The sequence below is a fragment of the Ambystoma mexicanum genome, chromosome 4p (assembly GCF_040938575.1).
Source record: "Ambystoma mexicanum isolate Mex_15411 chromosome 4p, UKY_AmexF1_1, whole genome shotgun sequence".
Classification (NCBI taxonomy): domain Eukaryota; kingdom Metazoa; phylum Chordata; class Amphibia; order Caudata; family Ambystomatidae; genus Ambystoma; species Ambystoma mexicanum.
In genome coordinates this window covers 1,175,012,970-1,175,033,557 of record NC_090927.1, presented here as the reverse complement: position 1 = coordinate 1,175,033,557, position 20,588 = coordinate 1,175,012,970, and the positions used below count along the sequence as shown (strand labels likewise).

Genomic DNA, 20,588 nt, shown 5'->3' with positions numbered 1-20,588 from the left:
TACTAAGCACACCCTCTTGGAATCCTATTGGTTAAAGTCTTTCCCCTCTCCTGATTTGAGAAGAAAATCTAGCGTCATAGTGATGCTGCATTTTACAACCCAGGGAGTCCCTCCCCCTAGTTGCTGTACAGTAAATCTATTTTCCACATAAATCATATTTACAATATCACCAACTTGCTAATAATACATCTTCACATTACAGATTTAGTTTTTCGCGCTTTTGGTTGGGTAACCAGTGTCGGACCTGTCCACATTTTTCTCCATACATGCGCATGACATCTGGGCATAATCCTGTAAACTTTCATATTCCTAGCATTATCACAATTGCTACAACATCAACATTTTGGTAGTCCTGTCTCTGAACATCGCACAGAGTTCAGAGTAGTTTCAAACAGTGAGCAGCATTTTCATATTAACAACCTATCAATTACAGACTTTTACAAATTTGGTACAGTTTTCTATGAGTCTTTTTTCAAAAAGATATTTTCTACAGTTCCAGATACACAAATCCGTCTGGTCCCACCTCCAAGGTTTGGCTAGGCCAGAGCACTCCCAGGCTCCCTTCCTGCTGGCAGTTGTTTTCTGTTGACACCTTAATTTGCATTTCCTTTCAGTCCAGGAAGCCTATTGTCTCTCTCCCAGAGAAGCAGAGCAAAATCTCCTCCCCCCTCCATTAACAACTCAATGACCGTTCCTGAGCAGAGAGCAGGGGGAAGATTTCTTTGTTTGGGGCAAACTGTGGAATGTGCCTTTGAAGTACTGTGGCTAACATTAGTTCACTTTTAAAACACTGTTTTAAAATTGTCTTTTCTAAAATAAAATTTACATTTTCAACAAATATACACACAGATCTCTTCATTCCAGTCTTTTTAAAACAAAGAAATTGAATTGTAGCAACCTATATTGCTTTTGATGGCAAGTCTCTTCTTTTCCACAATTTGATCTTAATGTACAAGTTTAACTAACAGTATAAGTAAATGACAGCTCTGACACAGGTGAGCGGCGGTACTGCGCCCATATCTGACAGATTTTTCCAGGCAAGCACCTTTTTGAATGTGGATTTTCTTGTGATGAAATGTGCTTCTCCTGACATTGTGCTTAGGTGGATTCTTTAAATAAAGTGATGTTTAACACCCAACAAGGATGTTGGATCTTTTCTGATGTTTGGGAAACATTATTTTACACTTTCAACAGCCAAGGAAAAACGGATTTTAAAGCACTTCAGGGTTTTCCTTGGGATGCAACACTGCCTTTTCAAATAGTTCCATTTCACTCTGGGGGCAGCCCAAAGGTTTTGGTAGTGTGGTCTCCGGTTCCACCACTGACACAGGCAAAATGGATTGGCGGCCTATTTTTCAGATTTCCCTGCGCACTTCTCAGAGATTATTAGCGCATAGAGCTTTTTGGCGGCCATCCTGTTTCTGATGAAAGCACCGCACAGTGATGTTGCAGGGCAGAGGCTAGTGGGTCAGAACATCCCACACCCCCGAGAGTCTAGGGAGGTGAATGGAGTCCAGGTAGTGCAGGGTCGCATTCCCCGGTGTAGTCTCTAACAGCATAGAGACATTCGTAGAAAGCAGCAAATGTGTCTGCAGTTTCTGAGTCCCCAAGAAGCATTTCCCCCTGCCCCCAGGCCCCTGAACGGCCCGGACATGACCCCGGTTCCTGTCCCTACGTTTCAGCCAGTACCCAGTTGTCAGCCTGTTTCCCCCATCATTGCCTCCTGGAGATCGTTGAGGAGTTCTAGGGTGAGTGGAGGAGGGCGTACAATGCCACTATTCCCCGGGAATATTCGGGTTGGGATTGGGTGTGCCCTACCACAGCTTTCGTGGGGGACCAGGAGTAAGGTGTTCCACCGTGGAGATTTCACCAACTGCTCCTTGCGGGTGGCCCAGCTATTCGGGGTTCAGTGCTGGTCAGTCCCTTTTTGGACAGAATATCCCCACAAGGCTGGGGCCTCCAAAGTCCAGTACCTGACCAGATTTCTGCCCCACCGCGCTCTAGCCTTGCTCGTGCCCGAGCGTTATCCTATGTCCCTAGAAGGGGGCCTCCTTACCGGGTGCTATCCTCCTCATGTGCAGGCTCTGTCTTCTGTCTACACCATGGACTGCAGGGGCGGAGCTGCACCTGACTTATATGCTATTAGGGCCGTTTATTACACTTGACTCGCCAAGACATGGGGGAGTTACCATCAGGAGCAACAGTGCAGAGCAGCCAGTAACTCCGGGGTGTCAGATCGACGTGTGCAGTCCATCGAGACCATGCCCGGCAGCGCTTTTCAAGTCCAGGGCCATTGGAGCAATATACAGTGATGGATCTCCATACAAGAAGTCTTGCCTCCGTTACTACAGTCAGTGAGGCCGTTAGTCCTGAGCACCCCTTTGAGCAGGGCACGCCCACACCTCGTTGTTTGCGTCCTGCCGCAGGGGCAGAGGCTGGGTCGGGCACCAGTATCAGCCAGGGGGGGTGGTGGGGGTGGTACTCTTCACATGTGGAAGGCTCCCTCACCTGGGTGCTCTGGGGAACCCCAGCCTCCATGAGGCAAACCGAGGCTTTTCTTGGTCGGCACCTTCCAGGCTTTCTTCACCAGTGCCCGGTAAGGGCACATGGGGTACTCAGCAGAGCACTGGAGCACCAAGCGAGCAAGTTGGCACCTGCTGTCTCGTCGGCGGGGGTTGCAGCTCCGTTCACAGGATTTTCCGCTCCGAATTTCGCTGGGTTTGAGGCAGTCCGAGAGTCAAGCCGTTCCACTGCTGTAGTGTTAATTTGCCCCTCGCAGAATTCACTAGGCGGTCACGCTATCGGCCAGGATGTCTGTGGCCACGGGGAGCTGAGTCTGTTACATCTGCATCTGCGCCTCACGCATTCTCCTCTGACGGTGACTGTATTATGAGATAAGAAAATATGACGGTCCGTGTGAATGAGCAGGAAAATATCATTCGAAAGAGGGTGGCTAAAGGGAGTACCTGTAACACACGGTCCATCTGAAGTTATCGCCATAACCCATAAGATGCATGCTGAAAAGAAGGCCTTCAGACAAGATATAGAGCAAATTGTTTACCTCTTTAAGTATGATAGGGGAAACGACGAGAGTGCCAAACTTGTAAGAGCGACTAAGGAACGACATAATACCTAACGTGCTTGGGTGCACAGATATTTTAAATGGGTACAAAGGACATAGTGGCATTCTTTAGCAGCATGTGCCAATAGTGGAAACACTAGATTTTTTGAAAAATCATAAGGGATACTGAAATCCAACATTCTTTGATCTCGGGTGTATCATGCAAAGATTGGGAGGAACACATTGGTAAAACTCTGGTAAAATAGCTGAGTGTAACACTGATTATAGGTCTTTTGCTAATTACAATGCACAGTGGAATGGTGCTCCCTCTGTCACTGAACTTCAGGGTATCATCAAAAAGTAAAATTGCTCCCAAGCTGCTGGGTCCGACGGCACATGCAATGCCCTGGTGAGGAACTCTCCCACGGTTTAGGCAGAGGCACGCCACAATTTTATGGCTTGCATCGCTAGTACCGTCCTTGTACCCAGCTCCTGGACCAATTAGCAACATTGCGCTGGTGTACAAAGAAGGGCGTCTAGACAACCATTGTATGGTAGTGATGTTGAATATCCCATCAAAGATATTTGCCAAAGTTCTGTTACGGAACTTAACGCATGAGCAGATAAGAACATAATTCCTCCCAATCAGACTGGGTTTAGAAAAGGGTCCTCCACTTTTACTAATCTTGTCCCACAAAACACTTTGAGCACTCTTGGTATGGCCGACAAGGTACAGTGTATGCAGCCTTTATCGATTTCACAGTGGCATTCGATACCATAATAAGAGAACGATTGTGGTTTAAGTTGAGTGCCATAGGAATCCCTACACGCCTGCTAATGGTGATTATTAGGCTACAAGTCAACACAAGAGTGGGATCGGACTTGATGGTGAAGAGAAGTTAACCAAGTTTGTTCGATACTACTTGTCGTGGTGTCAAACAAAGGTGCATACTTGCACCAAACTTATTTAATCTATATCTGACTGACTTGCAACAGTCCCTCGATTTAGCTGATACCAGTGCAATCAAGTATGGGAAGCATGGCGTATCATGGTTGGAGTACACAGATGACATTGTGATTATGGATTATACCCCCTGGCGCTTACAAAAAAAGGCTGAGCGCACTTGAGAATTATGCTGTATCGAATGTCCTCCAGATTAATGTTGGAAAAACTAAAATTATGGAATTCATAATGAGTCGGCAAAAAAGATGCAGCTCTGTGTGCATCCTAAATGGCAGTCGGGTCGAGGTGGTCTCTTGTTAAAAATATTTTGGGATTGTGATACTATCTTGGCGTGCACACTGGGAGTATATGCACAACGAGGTACAGTGACGACTTGGTGCATTGAGCACGTTTATTGGGAGGAATGGGGGACATACTATTAATACCGTTCTTACCATCTGTCAAGCAAACATGGGGCCACAAATTCAGTAGAGAACTAAACACTCTTGACAGCAACTATGAGACATTTATTTGTTGATTGCTCAAGGTTGCATGTGAAAGGAAGCGCCCCCAATTCAGCACGATCCTCCCCGCAATGAGAGACAATAAGGGACTCTCCCGTAGTGGGAATAAGACCAAGACAGAGTGCGGGTGAGCGTAAGTGGGAGTTTATCCAAGGATAAGGCATGCAAAGAACTCTGCAACCTACGAGAGCGCTCTGCCTGACAATAGCAAAGACAGGCGTATTTCTAATACAAAAAACGTCATCAACACCTAAACACTATAGGGGGCACAAGTCAATTGGGATTGGGTGGTGTCGACTAACTATAGGTGTTGCTGGCGCGGGGTTGGTCTTGGCGGGACGACGTCACTGGTCAGCCTCGTGGGTTGGGTTGGGCCTGGCAGGCCGGCTTGAGGTCATCCATGCGGTGTTGATGTGCTGGGGCAGCCTGTGACAATAACGAATACCTTTCCTGTCTCATTTGCCCTAGGCCATGCACACTACAGTTATTCAGAAAATGACATTTACGTTCATTAATAAATCGCTTCACCAGCTTATCTTATAAAATAAACACAACACATGAGGAATGCACCTCGTGAGAGGTCTGGTGGTTGTTGGTTGGGGTGAGATTTACCTGTGTCTTATTGACCGGTATTTTAGGTCACGGGACGGGGCTCTGGGACCTGGGCCGAGTGATACATGTCTGTCTGCTGCGTTAGAAGTTATTATATAGATGGGTCTCTGTGTCTTGTCCCAATGATGGGGGTCGTCCTTACACGGGGTCAGGATTCTTGGGGGGGTTCGTGGGGATTTATGAGAGGGTGCTGGTAGATCAGTGGGTTCATCCGTGGGTTTATTACCGTGCTGTAAATAACACAGGTGGCGGGCTGTGGCCTTGGTTGCGGCGCCGGGGCCTCTGACTCTCTGAAGTAACGCCAGCTTGGTTGGGGGAGGTGAGGGAGCGCAGCACAAGTCTTAGCTTTTTTATCTGGCAGGCTTGGTGGGGTGGGAGAGGGAATGACCTTGCATATACTCACAAAGGTATTTTCCTCGTGCGTTGCTGATCAGTGAATGCAGAAGTTTTATACTGTTCTGCCTTATTTTAACGTTATTCAGACACACATATATATATATATATATTTCATTTTCGTTACACATTTCTTTAATACAGTCGGTTCCAGTACCTTTTCATTACCTAACATTATGTTCACTACATTGTGTGCGTATTGTATGTACATTAGACGTTATACGAGGGATATCTAGGTTATGGCCTACAGAGATTGATGCTCGCCGCTTTGGGTGATTCAAAACATATATGAGTTCAAGTTTCTACATACTATTGAAAAACACTTTTACAAATAGAGGTTACACGTTTGGTCAACATCTTTCTCCGTGGTTATAGCAGCATTAGTCCAGACCTGGAGGGATATCATATAACGTTACATTTTTATGGTTCGTTCACATTTTAAACAGAGGTAGTTCATTAATACCAATACTTGAACTATTTTCTACCTTCTTCAGATAGTGATGCTTCAGCTTTTTTCCCCGTTGCCCCGGCCTTGCGGTCCGGGTCATACGGGGTGCAATATCACATTGTTACTAATATAATGTTGCCGTGTTGGCATCTCGGGTTTAGCTCATCTCCGACTTTCTCATGGGAACGCGCTCGCAGCGGATCTGCCAGGGCTGCTGAGGCGGCAGAGATACATGAAAGGCCCTCCAAAGGTGGGGGCCTCGTTACAGTGTGCTGAACTCACACCATGTTTGCTGTGCAAGATGGCGTCTAGGCCTAACTTAAGTTTCGGTAAATGCAAAGACAGGGTGCGTGTGGGCAATGTCGTCGGCGGGTGAACCCCCCTCCACCTGGGCCCGGGTGGCATGAGGGTGCTCCCACCGAGCCATGGTCCTCACCTGGGGAGGGAGCTGTAGGTGAGGAGGGCCTCGTGGCCATTCCTCCCCTACACATGCCATTCGGGACCGATATTTCAACAAAAACAGTTATGATTGTTTAAGATTTTGTAAACAGGAGCTCTGGAAACGTTTTATGGGTGGGGATGATGTAAATATTATGTATTATGCTGTTAACTATTGCAATTTATGGCAATTGTTTATGAACTTGATGCACAAATTGGGTGTGTTTTTATTCTATTAGGTCTGTTATTTTATGAAAATATTGTATGTATTGAATGTATGGATTGGATGTGGCTTCTACGTTTTATGAAGTATATTGTTAGGGAGAATTCTCTGTAAAGGCTAATTTCCCAAACCTAGTGAGTCCCCCAGCAGCTTTGCTGGATTTTTGGGGTTTATTTTTTTCTCCTGCTAAGATTGAGACTCTTTTACTCCCACTCTTAGACATGATTTGAGGTGTTCCTTTGTCTTTCCATGTGTTTTATGGGCTATGGGGTCTTTTACCCCATAGGGTCTCATGTGTTTTTGATGTGGGTTACACAGCACCCTCCGTGCCGTAACCCAGGGGTGTCGTAGCGACCCCCAACCATAGAATTCATACCCTGGGATTGAATACTGTCTCCCAGGGCATGTAAAGTCACCATTGGCTTTACTAGTCCCAAATTATGAACAGAAACCAGTACAAACCATCATATTGTGGACGTACTGGTCGGGGCAATTCGATTGCCCAGGGGTCTGTTGTTCGAGGGGGGATGTCTCCATCCCCCCTGATCAAGTTTTGGCTGGTGGCAGTGGATACTACTTTTTATATTCGACCGCGAATATATCTCTATGGGATTTTCCCATTGTTCGAGGCTACCAACTTTAATTATTTAATTCCTATAGCCTCAAACATACCGCTGGTTTATTTATTTAATATTAATTCAACTGTTGTTATTTTTTGCCAGAACTCTATTCTAAAATGGCGTTGGTGTTCTCTTCTGTGACTCCAACCCAAGTCGAGCCCTTTGTTCCACTTTTTGGCGGGCTTCTCCACAGAAGCCTCCAAAAGTGGTGCCACTCTGTCTGGGTACCACAGGGTGTGTGGGCGGGTGTTTAGGCACCCTGGACTGAATTGCCTTGGTAACTCAAGTCGCACTCTTGTGTGATTGGCCCAAGTGGTGAGCCGGCCGGCTCACCACTTAGCATGTTTGATTGACAGCTAGGCTGAATGAATGGGGGTTTGCTGCATAAAAGCAGGACTTTGGTGACTGGAGCTTCAGAAGTCGCCACAGGACCTAAGAATCCGAGGAGGGAGAAGCTGAGCCGACCTGCAACGACGACACCACCGGTGGAGTCCTGCTGAACCGTCTCACCACTTTTCCCGAGGACAGAGGAGATCTCCAGTCCGGAGAGTCTTCTTCCTTTGACTGGTGGGGATAACCAGTTTTGCCTTCTTTTCACCTTCCTGGAGCATCTCGTGGCCGCCTTGCCCGTGCCAAGCACCCCGGCAACCGGAATACCACGGCTTACCACTACCGCGAAGAGAAGGGTAGTACCTTTTAACCGAAGAACTCCGCGGCTGGTTTCTTCCGTGGCAGTGCAACGACCTTGATCTTTCCTCCACGGCGAGACCTCCTCTTCCTCTGGACGAAACACCGACTTGCACCCGCTGCCAGGAACAACTGCCCCCGCTGGAGCCTCCTTCCAACTTAAGGTACTGTGTCCCGCCTGGCTTCCCTTGCGACAGATCGTTTGGGGTGACAGTAAAGCCTCGACTTTCTAACCTGGGCTGGCCTGGGACAACCTAGCTAACTTTTCCTGACTTTAATTTCATTCTTTGTGTGCGAACTATCTACAAGACTCTTTGGGCATAACCCCACCCTTGTGAACCTGGACCCCTTCTGCTTGCTCTCTCCAAGAGTGGGCCTTGCAATTGACTTCCTTGCTCTCCAGTAGAATTCTGCCTATCCTGCATTACTATGGTTCTTTTAAAAGTATTGAAATTTGTGTGCTTCCATAGCTCTGCCTTTTTCCCTCCCTTTTTAATAACTTATTAGAATGCCATCTTATGTTAAGCGCTCACCTCTATCTGAAAACAAGTGGTCTTTCTCATTAAGACTTGTCTAATAAGTAATTACTGTTGTATATATATAATAGTGACTGTGTGCTGAATTTACTTTTCTCTTTGTGCTAGTGTAATCTACAAGTGTGTCTTTAAATAAATAACTATATACTTTTACACCAAACCTCTGGTCAGTGTTTGCTTATGCTTCTGTATCTCTACCTATTATTTATACTCTATATACTGCCTAACTCTTCTTGAGGGAAGTCTGACTGCTCAACCACAGCTACCAAGTGAATCTGTGTGGTACAGACTGCTACCAAGTGGGTTTACTGCCAAACACCTGTAGTCTTAAATCTTTTGCAGTGGTCCCTAAGGGAACTTCACAGGTTTCTGGCTAACATATATGGCATGCCAAAGTTATTGGGAATGTTTTATGATGGTGATTGCACAACGTCATTATTTTATTATGTGCAATAAATAATAATTTACATTATTATGTAGTCATATTTATTACTTTATGTTACTATCTGGTTATATTGTGCTTATTTATTTGACTACAAAACCTGTCTTTCCTTACCCAACATCTGTCTTTGAGGGGGTATTCTTGTTTACAACTACAATCCAACGAAAAATTGTGAACAATTCAGGAGCAGTATTTGAGTTGAGAAAGTTGTCAGTGGTTGCCTAACAATATCAAAAACAGATATTAGAATAATTGGAGTATCATTTCACCCTGTAAATGCAGTTTTTGACGAGTCAACATCAGCAAAATGTTACTGTACAGATGTAGCTTAGAAACGTTACATTTCAAATAAATTCACACGTTTGTTTCTACACTCCTTTCAGCCTGTGTTTTTGAAGGAGACGCCTGAATGTTCATACATGTTTGAAATGCAAACCCCATATGCTTGTCCTCCATTTAAGTCTATAGAATGCTCATTCAGGTAAGTTGAAAGAAACAATTGTAAGTAAAAACCTGGTTGTTTACATTTCTTTAATTGATGTTTGTATTTTCCTTTACATATGCAAGCATTCCCCAGCATCTCAAATGTTTAGATGCAAAACGAACGCCGTTCCATAGAATCTACCCCGCCATTGTGTAAATGGGTAGGGAGCAATGTTGTGCTCAGTGGTAAAAAGGCCACCATAATAAAAATGCCAAAATACCAATACACACATTCTTTAAACTTTACTGGGTATGCAATACCGGTTGCAAGCAATCACTTGCCTGCAATTTTGATATAAGTACCACAAGGTTTAGTGGTGTTTTTGTACTTACACCACGAAACATGATGTCTTCATGGATGCAGTTATATTGGGGCGGGGGGGTGGGGGATAAATTGCAGGCTCTCTCAATTTGAGAGAGTAGGTTTGAGCATAAATTGGGTGTGACTGATTAGTGGGTATGTTAATTGCAGGGCTTCCTTGTTTTGCATGGCGTCACAATCCCTTTTCAAGGTTCCTGAATGTGTTCCTATGGTGGCGAACTGCACATCACCACCTGGTGTGATGAAGCCAAATTACATTGTGCACTTGATTTATTTTTTTACATGTTTTTCAAAATGTATTTTTATAGTAGGTTTTTATTAATGACATTACATGAGCTGCACCCACAGTGTGAAGGGCTATCACGCCTTGTATACATCGACGATTTTATAAACTAAAACATAACAATCGTAGGCCCTCCCAAATATTCTCTCTGTAACTGAGGGGGAGGAATTAACTCTGAGCTTGGGGGAACAGGATCACCACTTCTTTAAACTCTTCATAATACTATCTGAGATATGCAACACTAGCTTACAATTTTCCGAATAGGTTACCAGTCCTTCCGACCCATTTGTTCTTCATGAAACCTTGACCTAGTTCAACAAGATCTAAATAGGAAGACATTAACGTCACATCCACTATAACCAGACACAAAACCACGTTATCAACCTGTGACTTGCGGACATTCTGGCCGCTTGACCAGGGTACTTCCTATTTCAGTCTTTTTTCATATGCAGCCTCATCTGGCATAGTCTTCAGAAGGTCTTCAGCTTTCTCACTTTCACAAAAAATGAATTATTTTCTCTTCCACGTGTCCCTGAGTTTTGCAGGGTGCATGATGCCTGCTTTTACACCACAGGCAAGACATTTTTCTCAAGTTGTTCAGAAGTCTCCTCCTTTTCAGTATCGGGTGCCAAATCCGTAAATAGAAGAAGGCTTTACTCTTGATATACCAGATTCCACTTCTGGTTGGATGCCTCTAGAATTCTTTCTTTATCTCGGGCATCGGTTAATTTGACAATGAGCTTTGGCTGCAATTCTGAGTCCCCTACCTTATTATTCCTACATTGTTTAATTATTTGGCTCTTATATATATATATATTTCTGAGGCTTGTGGAATCTGCTCAGATCACATGCTGTGCATAGGCCGACATCTAGTGGAAGCTGCAGAGTATTACAGTTTGTTTTTCGAAACTCGAAAATGGGCGTCGACACAGGGCGTGCCAGTAATACTATCCCTAGTGTGACGTCCACTGTACCCATGATCCCTCACGCGTCTAGGACCCTCAGATTGTTTTTTTCCGCCATGCTGGTTGGAAGCACTGAGCGTAATTCCCTGACTTAGTCAGATTTTGCAAATATTGTTATATATTTCCCCGTTTATTCCACCTATACGTCGAGTCTCCGAACATCGACACTCGACGCCGGATCGGAGAAAATTCGACCGTCGGACTACAGCGACGGATTTGGGCCTCGGAAGGCCTCTGGCCTCGGCCCTGCAAGTAGGGAGAGTGGGGGGTGGCACATATCCTACACTCTAATTAATATAGGTACATTACTTATATTCCTACACTCCCAGCCCGCTGCCACAGGGTGCGTATGGAGGGTACCCCTTTTCAATTTTGCCCCAAGTGCAACCGCAAGTATCCTTGGGTTGACAGACACGCCACGTGTAACCAATGCTTGCCGAGGGACCACCCTGAGGCGAATTACAGAGCGTGCAGTCGGTTTAAACCGAAGACCCTTAAGGACCGTTCGACAAAGCGTTGGGCCCACCACGCCAGGCGACAAGAGGCCATGGCAGCGGAGGGTGCCTTCATCGATGGCAGCGACGCCGTACTTTCGGACGGCAAGGGCAATGTGGCGTCGATGGACAGCCAAGCGCAAGTCCCCGACCTCGGAAGGTTGTCCGGCAGGGCAGCTATGGGGAAGACCCCCGGCGACACGTGCGCTACCCACACCACTTCCAGCAAACAAAGGTCCAACCGAGACTCGACGTGCACGTCGAGTACTCGGAAAGAGGCACGTAGAGAACGGTCCACCGAGTCAGTGTCCTCTTCGCGTTCGAGATCGCCTCATGACACCAGGCAACCCTCCACTGTTGCTAAGAGTGCCCCGCTCCCCTTAGTGACTGAGGTTCGGCCGACGACGCCGACCTCTACCCCCAGGCCGCACTCCAGGAGTCGGCGTCTACAGGCAGCGCGAAGGCTGCTACCGAATCCCTTACACTCTCCAGAGACAGGGACTCTACCCCTGAATTTCGGCGCCAGGCATCGAAAAGCTCTGATAGGTGCCAAAAATCGGGGAAACACTCTTCCACCTGCGGGGAGGGGGGAAAACAACGAAGTAAGCAGTCCCAGCATACTTCCACTCCTAAACTACATTCTACTCCACCTAAACAGACGGACAAGTCTCAGTCTCTTGTCCCTAAGGCCCCTGTTCAGGCCAGTAGGTCTAGTCAGGACAAATCTCAGTCTGTTGTCCCTAAGACCCCTGTTCAAACCAGTAGGTCTAGTCAGGATAAAACAGGGAAATCACTCCAGGGAAGAGTTATTCCCAGTTCAAGGGAATGGTCCAGTGATGACATAGACAGAGTAATGTCGAGGATGTCATCATTGGCAGATTTCTACACCAAAAACCCGGAACACTTTCTCTCTTATACCCCAGAAGGGTCAACTCCCTCAGGCTCTAAAGATCCAATACCCCCAAGTAAGAAGTCCCGGGGTGAAGCACCAACTCAGTCTTCAGACCCCTTCTATACACAGCCCTATTCTCAATATCAGGAAGACCCATCCTTTGGTGAGGATCCAGATGTGGGCATTTTCGAAGAACAAACTGGGACAGGCTATTATGGGGATGATGAGGACCAAGAGGAGGAGGAGGAGGAGGACGACCCAGATACATACAGGATAGATTCCCCGGTAGAGAAAGAGCCCGCGATTACCGACTCCCCTGTCGACAACCAGTCTCTCCTGAATGAGGTCCTGTCCAGAGCTGCACAGCACTTCCACATTGACACCCAAGGTGCTCAGGAAGAGAGGGACTTTGCAGAGGAATTGGTGGGAGAAAAGAGACCTGTTGCTCAGGCCATCCCTATCCTTAAGTCAATACAAAGGAGGATAGACCCTTCTCTTGTTAACCCCAATCTCACTAGGGCAGTAAACCCCAGAATTGAAAAGCTTTTCAGGGCAGCCCAATCTGACCCACTGTACATAAGGGGACATCTCAAACCGGACTCCCTGGTTGTTACAAACACCCGTAAGAGGGCAGGAACACCCTTGTCATCGTCCGAAGCTCCCATAGACAAGGAGAGCAAGAAGATTTATGGCTTGGGCAGGAAAGTACGCTCCACTTCCGCCTACCAGGCAAGGATTGCCAACTCCACCACCCTGCTGGCTAGTTACAACTGCCACCAGTGGGAAGAAGTCGCGGCTCTCGTAGACTCCGCCCCAGAACCCTTAAAAAGCCAATTGACACGTGTTTCGGCAGAGGGGAGATCCGTGTCAGGTTGCATTTTAAAATCAACCTTTGATGCCAAGGATAACGCCGGCAGATTAATTGCTTAAAGCACGGTCATCAAGAGGCATGCTTGGCTACGGCAGTCTTGTTTCAAGGCCGAGACCCAAGCATCATTGGATAGATAAGCCGGTGGAGCCGGATCTATTGTTTGGAAAGGCGGTCAAGGACGCGCTGAAGAATGCCAAGGACGAGTACAAGACACTCCAGTCCCTAGGGCAACTAACCAACAAACCCCCTAACCAGTGAGGGAATGGCAATTTTCGTCGGCCTCGCGGACAAAACTCCCAGAGAGGCTCAAACTATTCCCAAGGCCAGGGTACTACATGGAACACTAACCAGCAGTCTACCCAGAGTTATGGCAGCGGTAACAAAAGAGGTCGTGGTATGGGTAGAGGCAGTCCCAATAAAGGAGGGGGAACGCCTCACCAAAACAGTGACGCTCCGTTCAGGGTCCCTTCTCACGCATCCCCAGTAGGGTGACGCATTTCCATCTTCACCCAAGCTTGGGAAGGGATCACATCAGACAGATGGGTGCTGTCCACAGTGTCCGCAGGATACTGCATAGAAATCCTAGAGCGTCCCCGAAACCACCCTCCATGACAGAAAATACACTCCTGAGACCACCAGAAGATCCTACTCGAAGAGATTGAAAATCTTCTCGCAAAGACGCGATAGAACTCGTTCCGGGACACCAGGTAAACAAGGGTATTTATTCAACTTACTTCCTTGTGCCAAAAAAAGATTTGACAATGCGCCCAGTATTGGATTTACGGCCTGCAAACAAGTATGTCAAGCCCCAAAAATTTCGCATGACTACTCTCCAAGAGGTAATTCTCCTCCTAGAAAAGGGGGATTGCATGGCAACATTGGATATGAAAGATGCCTATTTTCATATTTCCATGTTCCCAGCGCACAGATAATATCTGCGCTTCAAGGTGGACAGTCGGCACTACCAGTTCAAGGTACTGCCCTTCGGGATAGCCTCGGCTCCAATGGTATTCACCAAGGTACTGGCGGTGGTGGCGGCACACCTATGCAGGGAGGCAATCCCTGTGTACCCTTATCTGAACGACTGGCTCATCATGGGGGAGACCCCAGTAATTTGCAGGACAAACATTCAAAGAACTATCGACCTCCTCTTTGAATTGAGCTTCTCCATAAACGAGAAAAAATCAAGTCTGGTGCCCAGCACCTCCAAGCAGTTCCTAGGAGCTGTTCTAAATACTCAAGAGGGGTTGGCTTTTCCTTCAGAGGAAAGAATTCGGAATATACTGCTGCAAATTCCGCAATATCAAACTGGTCGCCAGATAACAGTTCGCAAAGCAATGCGTTTGCTGGGCATGATGGCGTCATGTATTTACCTGGTCCCCCACGCACGCCTGCGCATGCGTCCCATGCAACAATGGTTGGCGAAACTGTGGTCTCAGGCAAGTGGTCAGTGGGACGATCTAGTGGTCGTTTCGCCAACACTTGTACAAAGCCTCCACTGGTGGACAAGAGACAATCTATCACAGGATGGGGAGCTCCCCATCTCCTCCACACAGCTCGGGGTCTCTGGTCTCACACAGTGACCAAGAATCACATCAACCTGCTAGAGCTTCTGGCAGTTTTCAAAGAACTTCAAGCGTTCGAGCCCCACCTACTGAACCTGTCGGTGCAGATCCGGATGGACAGCACGACAGCCATATTCTACCTGAACAAGCAAGGAGGGACTCGTTCGCCAAATCTGTCCAGACTTGCCCAGAAAATTTGGATATGGGCACTCAGACGGAACATCTTTCTGTCATCTCAACATGTTCCAGGGGATCTCAATTCTCTAGCGGACGCTTTGAGCAGAGATCCCCTTCCGGAGGAACATGAATGGTGTCTACACAGAGAAATCGTAGAAGATCTCTTCTCTCAGTGGCGTTTCCCCACTATAGACCTATTCGCCACAAGCGAAAACAGACAGTGCCCAGGATTCGCATCCAGGTTTCCCCAACCAGACTCCCTGGGGAACGCCCTGTGGATGAACTGGTCAGGGATGTTTGCGTACGCTTTCCACCAACTCCTCTCATCAGGAAGGTGGTGAACAAGATGAACAGAGTTGATGACTCTCGTCCTAGTTGCTCCCATGTGGGCGAGACAACCGTGGTTTCCACACCTACGCAGACTTTCGGTGTGTGATCCCATCAACCTCCCGGGCTGGTACAACCTTTTGTCCCAGCACCAAGGTCAGAAGGTGCATCCTCTACCCAACTCCATGAACCTAGGAGCATGGCTCCTGAGGTCATAGAGTCTGGACATCTCAATTTACCACAGAGGTGTATGGACATCCTAAAAGAGTCTAGGAAACCGAACACGAGGAATTGCTACTTCGACAAATGGAAGAGATTCGTTATCTGGTGCCAGAATAAACAAATGAACCCAGTTGATTGCACTCCTTCCACAATCGTGACATACATCCTCCACCTGCTGGACGCAGGGTTGGTTTTCAACTCACTAAAGGTACACCTGGCAGCACTGTCGGCGTACATCACCTCACATAGCAAGGTGTCGTGGTGGAAGGTACCCATGGTTAAAGCCTTCATGGAGGGAGTAAAGAGACTTCATCCTCCTATATCTAACCCACCACCAGGATGGGACCTGAACTCATGGGCCCCCCATTCGAGCCCATGCATAAAACAAGTCTCAAAGACCTGACCTATAAGACTGCCTTCTTAGTAGCCATTACATCCATAAGAAGGGTCAGTGAAATTCAGGCTCTGTCAGTGCAGGATCCTTTCTTTACTATTCATAAGGATAAGCTGGTTTTTACGGACACACCCTAGGTTCTCACCTAAGTTTATTTCTAAATTCCATGTAAACCAGTCCATCGAGCTTCCGGCTTTCTTCCAAAACCCACAAAGCTCGGCTGAGGTTAAACTACACACCCTAGATGTGCGTAGGGTGGTCCTTTACTACGTAAACAAGACCAGACCGCTTAGGAAAACAGATCAACTGTTTGTCTCCGTAGCCACAGGCAAAGAGGGAGATCGTGTCTCTAAGGGTGCCATCTCCAAGTGGATTGCCAACTGTATCCAGTTGTGTTACTCTCTTTCTGACAAAACTTTGCCTTTTACTCCCAGAGCCCACTCGACAAGAGGCATTGGGCCACTCTGGCTTTCATTGCAAATGTTCCCCTTGACACCATTTGCAAAGGAGCTACTTGGAGCTCTATTCACACTTTTACTCAGCACTACTGCATTGACACCCATTCCAAGACAGATACTCAAGTGGGACAAGCAGTTCTAAGACATTTATTTGCTCATGACCCTTCTCAAATCCCACCTCCTTCTAACACTGCTCGCTGATCTATGCACAGCATGTGATCTAAGCAGATTCCACAAGCCTCAGAAGGGATACATTACTCACCGTAATCGTATTTCTGATGCTTGTATCTGCTTAGATTCACATGCGACCCACCTTCCCTCCCCTCTGAAAGAAGGCGCATGGATGCTTGTAGTCTTATCTGATCTATCTTCTATCTGCTTGGATCATCTGTACTCACGCTACTCCTCATGCTACCTCATGTCAGGAAAAATACAATCTGAGGGTCCTAGACACGTGAGGGATCATGGGTACAGTGGACGTCACACTAGGGATAGTATTACTGGCACGCCCTGTGTCGACGGCCATTTTCGAGTTTCGAAAAACAAACTGTAATACTCCGCAGCTTCCACTAGATGTCAGCCTATGCACAGCATGTGAATCTAAGCAGATACAAGCATCAGAAATACGATTACGGTGAGTAATGTATTATATGTATGTATATATATGTGTGTGTGTGTGTATATATATATATATATATATATATATTACTCTTCCATGTCTTGGCCTATCTTTTCTGGAAGCTAGGAAGAGACAAAGGTCACTGGGTCATCACCTTCCGAGCCTAATGGTAGGCCAAGTACTCGAAGTTGCTTAGCACACACAACATTTGAGGTATTCCACTCTCCTATCCATGGCCTTGTTTCCCTGCATCACTGCCTCAAACTTCTTGCTCGTCGTCTTTACCACTGGGACTGTCAGGGTGTTTTGTATCTCTATTTCGAAGTTTTTTGTTTCAGGGTTGGCGATCTGCTCTAGCCGAATCACCTTCTCAAACGATGCAGTTTTCTCTCTGGTCGGGTCACTGTTTTGTTGATGCGCCCAAGAACTGACATGAGATGAACTCAGATCGGGAGGAAGCCCTGAATATATCTGATCCAAAGGGCACTGCCTTTATATGGGATCTTGCAGCTGGATTGACAGTGGAATGGGATGTTTCTCTGTCACACCTCCAATAATGCACCTTTCTGTTACGACTTTTGACTTTACAGTGTTTCCAAGCCACTTCCTGGGTTTAGGCAGTGGGTTCCTCATCTCAGCCAATTGAGGGTTCCTTTCTAAAAACACATTTTCTTTGGCTTAGTCATTCTGTTATTGTCCTCCAAAGCCTAATTCATCTCGGATTTATTTCCATTCCTTTGACTGCAGAGGCTAAGAATACCTCACTTCACAGGTGCTGCAACAATCCAATATGTGAGAAAAGCTCCTGATCCAGCATTTTTTTTATGTGTGGCCATTATCTCCTCTGCCACATGTCTGGTGTCTTCAATCTATTCATATGAATGTGCCCAAAACGTTCCAGCGGTGTTCATGGGCAGGCACAAACCTTTGGGTCATCAGTGGCCGGTTCTCATTGTGGCCTTGTATCTTCTCCTTGGCTTCCCCTCTTCTCCATCCACCGTGGTCTCCACCCAAGCAGAGGGCTACCACTGATTTTTGGTAAATGGTGTATATTTATCCACCAGTGCTGTATTCACCTGCAATTCCAGGTGCTTTCCTGGGTTCGGCTGTGGGCCAGCTGCGTGGCTAGCACAATCAAAGCGCCATTTCCCAGTGCATCTCACCTCCCGTAAGCCTCCTACACATACCACTGGTGTTGCCTCCCGGCAGGACTTTACTTGTTTGTTAGACCCGTGTCAGGCTTCTCATGAGTCGTTGCCATTCCACATAAGAAACTGGCGTTTCCAAAGCTAAAATGGTGTGTTTAGAATAGATGTGTCTGCTGTCACCGAAGTCAGTTAAGATTGTGCGGCCTTCTTGTCCAGGCACTCGCACGCCCGCCTCCACCTGATTTAAAATGTTCACAACCTGTCTTGCATGATCATCTAGACTGAAGAGTTGGCTCTAGGATCCTGTGATTGGATGTCAAATGTGGAGCATTTCTCAGATGACTTGACAATTTGAATATAGATGGCAATTATATTGTCATTAGTGTTAGTTTGATAGCTGGGATATTATTTTAGGACAGGTAGGCCAGAAGAGGCCTAGGAGAGCTTTCCTTGATAAGAACATCTCACCTCTTAGTCCCCAGGTGGAGGGGCCTCAGAGGGGATAGTGTTGTTATTTGGCACTTTGAGAAAGTAACAAAGAGCTTGACTTCCCTCTTCATCCACCTTCTCCCTCCCACTGACCAGTACGCCTTTGAAGATGGGAGGTAAATATTTTCACAGAAGATAGTGTCTTCATGCAGAACTACAGCAAAGTGAAAACTTAGGAAGGTGAGTGGGACAGAGAGCACCTAGGGTCGGGGAGGTTTTCAGGTGGAAGAGTCTTTGCTTAGGCCTCCCAAAGGTCTCGCTGAGTAGAATAACGTTATACTAAATGAAGCTGCAGGGATTGATCTTGAGCCCAGGAATCACATTACCCCAACCCTAAGAGCTTTTCATTGGCTGCCTGTGGGTGCTAACAGTAACTTGTAAAATCTTCTGCCATTCACCAAGCATAGAGGGGAACTGGTGTGGGATATATATATTTCTGTGGCTTGTGGAATCTGCTTAGATCACATGCTATGCATTTGCCGACATATAGTGGTAGCTGCAGAGTATTACAGTTTTTGTTTTCGCAACTCAAAAAGGGACGTTGACGGGCGTGCCAGTAATACTATCCGTAGTGTGACGTCTACTGTACCAATGGTCCTTCACGCGTCAAGGTCACTCAGATTGCTTTTTTCCGCCTTCATAGTCAGACCCATATCTCAGAGTTCCTTCTTGGCTTACTCCATTATTTAGAAAAAGTTTATTTTTTTATTTCTTTCTGTCCTTTCGATATCAGTTTACTGCAAGATCTTCGGCGATGGCTTCAAGGACAAGTTTTAATCGTCGACGACAGCAACACCTGTCTCTCTCAGCGATCCTTTGTCTACGGCCTCTGAAGGCCCCACCGGGCCTCGGCCCTGCACAATAAGGAGAGCAGGGGGAGGTTCATAATCTAGTCTTGGTAAGGGAATGTATATTCCCCTTTACTCCCATCTATTTCGCCAGGTTGCCACCCCCATACCTCATGGAAAACACACCTTTAATGGGGAAGTTCCCCTGGAAAGACTTGCACCGGGTGTGCAATCTTTGTCTCCCCAGGGATCACGCCGAGGGACAGTACAAGTCTTGCAAACTGTTCAGGCCTAAAACCCTAGACCCTAGAGGACTGCAAGACCAAGCGTTGGGCCAACCACGCCATGCAGGCTGAGGACGTCATGGACGTCGGTGGAGCCTCCTGCGACAGCAGCATCAACGTCTTAAGTGACTCAGAGTGCGATCGAGATCCTTCGGATTCCTGCGTGCGAGCCCCCGACCCCATCATGCAGGCCGGCGGTTCTGCTACAGGGGCGACATCCGGTGGCTCAAGCACTACCATGTCTCATTACACCAAGCACACCTCCCACGGACAAAGGTGACCATGATGCCGACCTATGGGCCACCCGCAGCGTCGAGGGAGAGGTCTGAACTTACCCTGTCCTCTGGGCCATCGCAGTAGCGATCACCACACGACAGGCCCCGAAACAGATGGTAAAGTCAGTTTCTGACACCGCGTCTAAATCTACAAAGTCTGCGGGTGTTGACGACCGGGCATCGAAGGACGCGTCGACCGCCTCCAGAAAAAAGCACAAAAAGCTCAAAGATGAGCGAGTTAATTAAAAAGCACGTTCCTGATACCCTGTTAAAGGCCCGAACGTTGAAAAACCATACGTCTTTGATGCCCCAGGTTGAAAAATTCCAAGCTACTAAGACAAGGGATTTCACTACCCCAGAGGGCACTATTTCAGGGGTTATGCACCATAAAAAGACCCTTGTCCCTGAGCCTACACCTAGTACTACTTATGCTCCCTCTGTACTGCCAAGCTCCTCAAAATGGACCTTAGAACAATTTGATAAAGTTATGAGGAGGATGTCCTGTTTTATTAATTTCTATAAAAACCACCCCAAGGTCCACCAAAATCTTCAGGGAACCCTGCATAGCGGGGCAGTAGTCAATCAGCCAGCCGCCAAAAAAGCCT

General features: G+C 47.0%; 1 protein-coding gene across 1 annotated transcript in view; it reads left to right on the top strand.

Moving 5' to 3' along the window:
- The window catches only part of IGF2R (insulin like growth factor 2 receptor), a 2,762,372-nt gene that overhangs the window by 1,792,562 nt on the left and 949,222 nt on the right, over positions 1-20,588 (top strand). Inside the window, 1 exon segment of the mRNA XM_069606818.1 lies at positions 9,311-9,408. Coding sequence (XP_069462919.1) covers positions 9,311-9,408 — 98 coding nt within the window.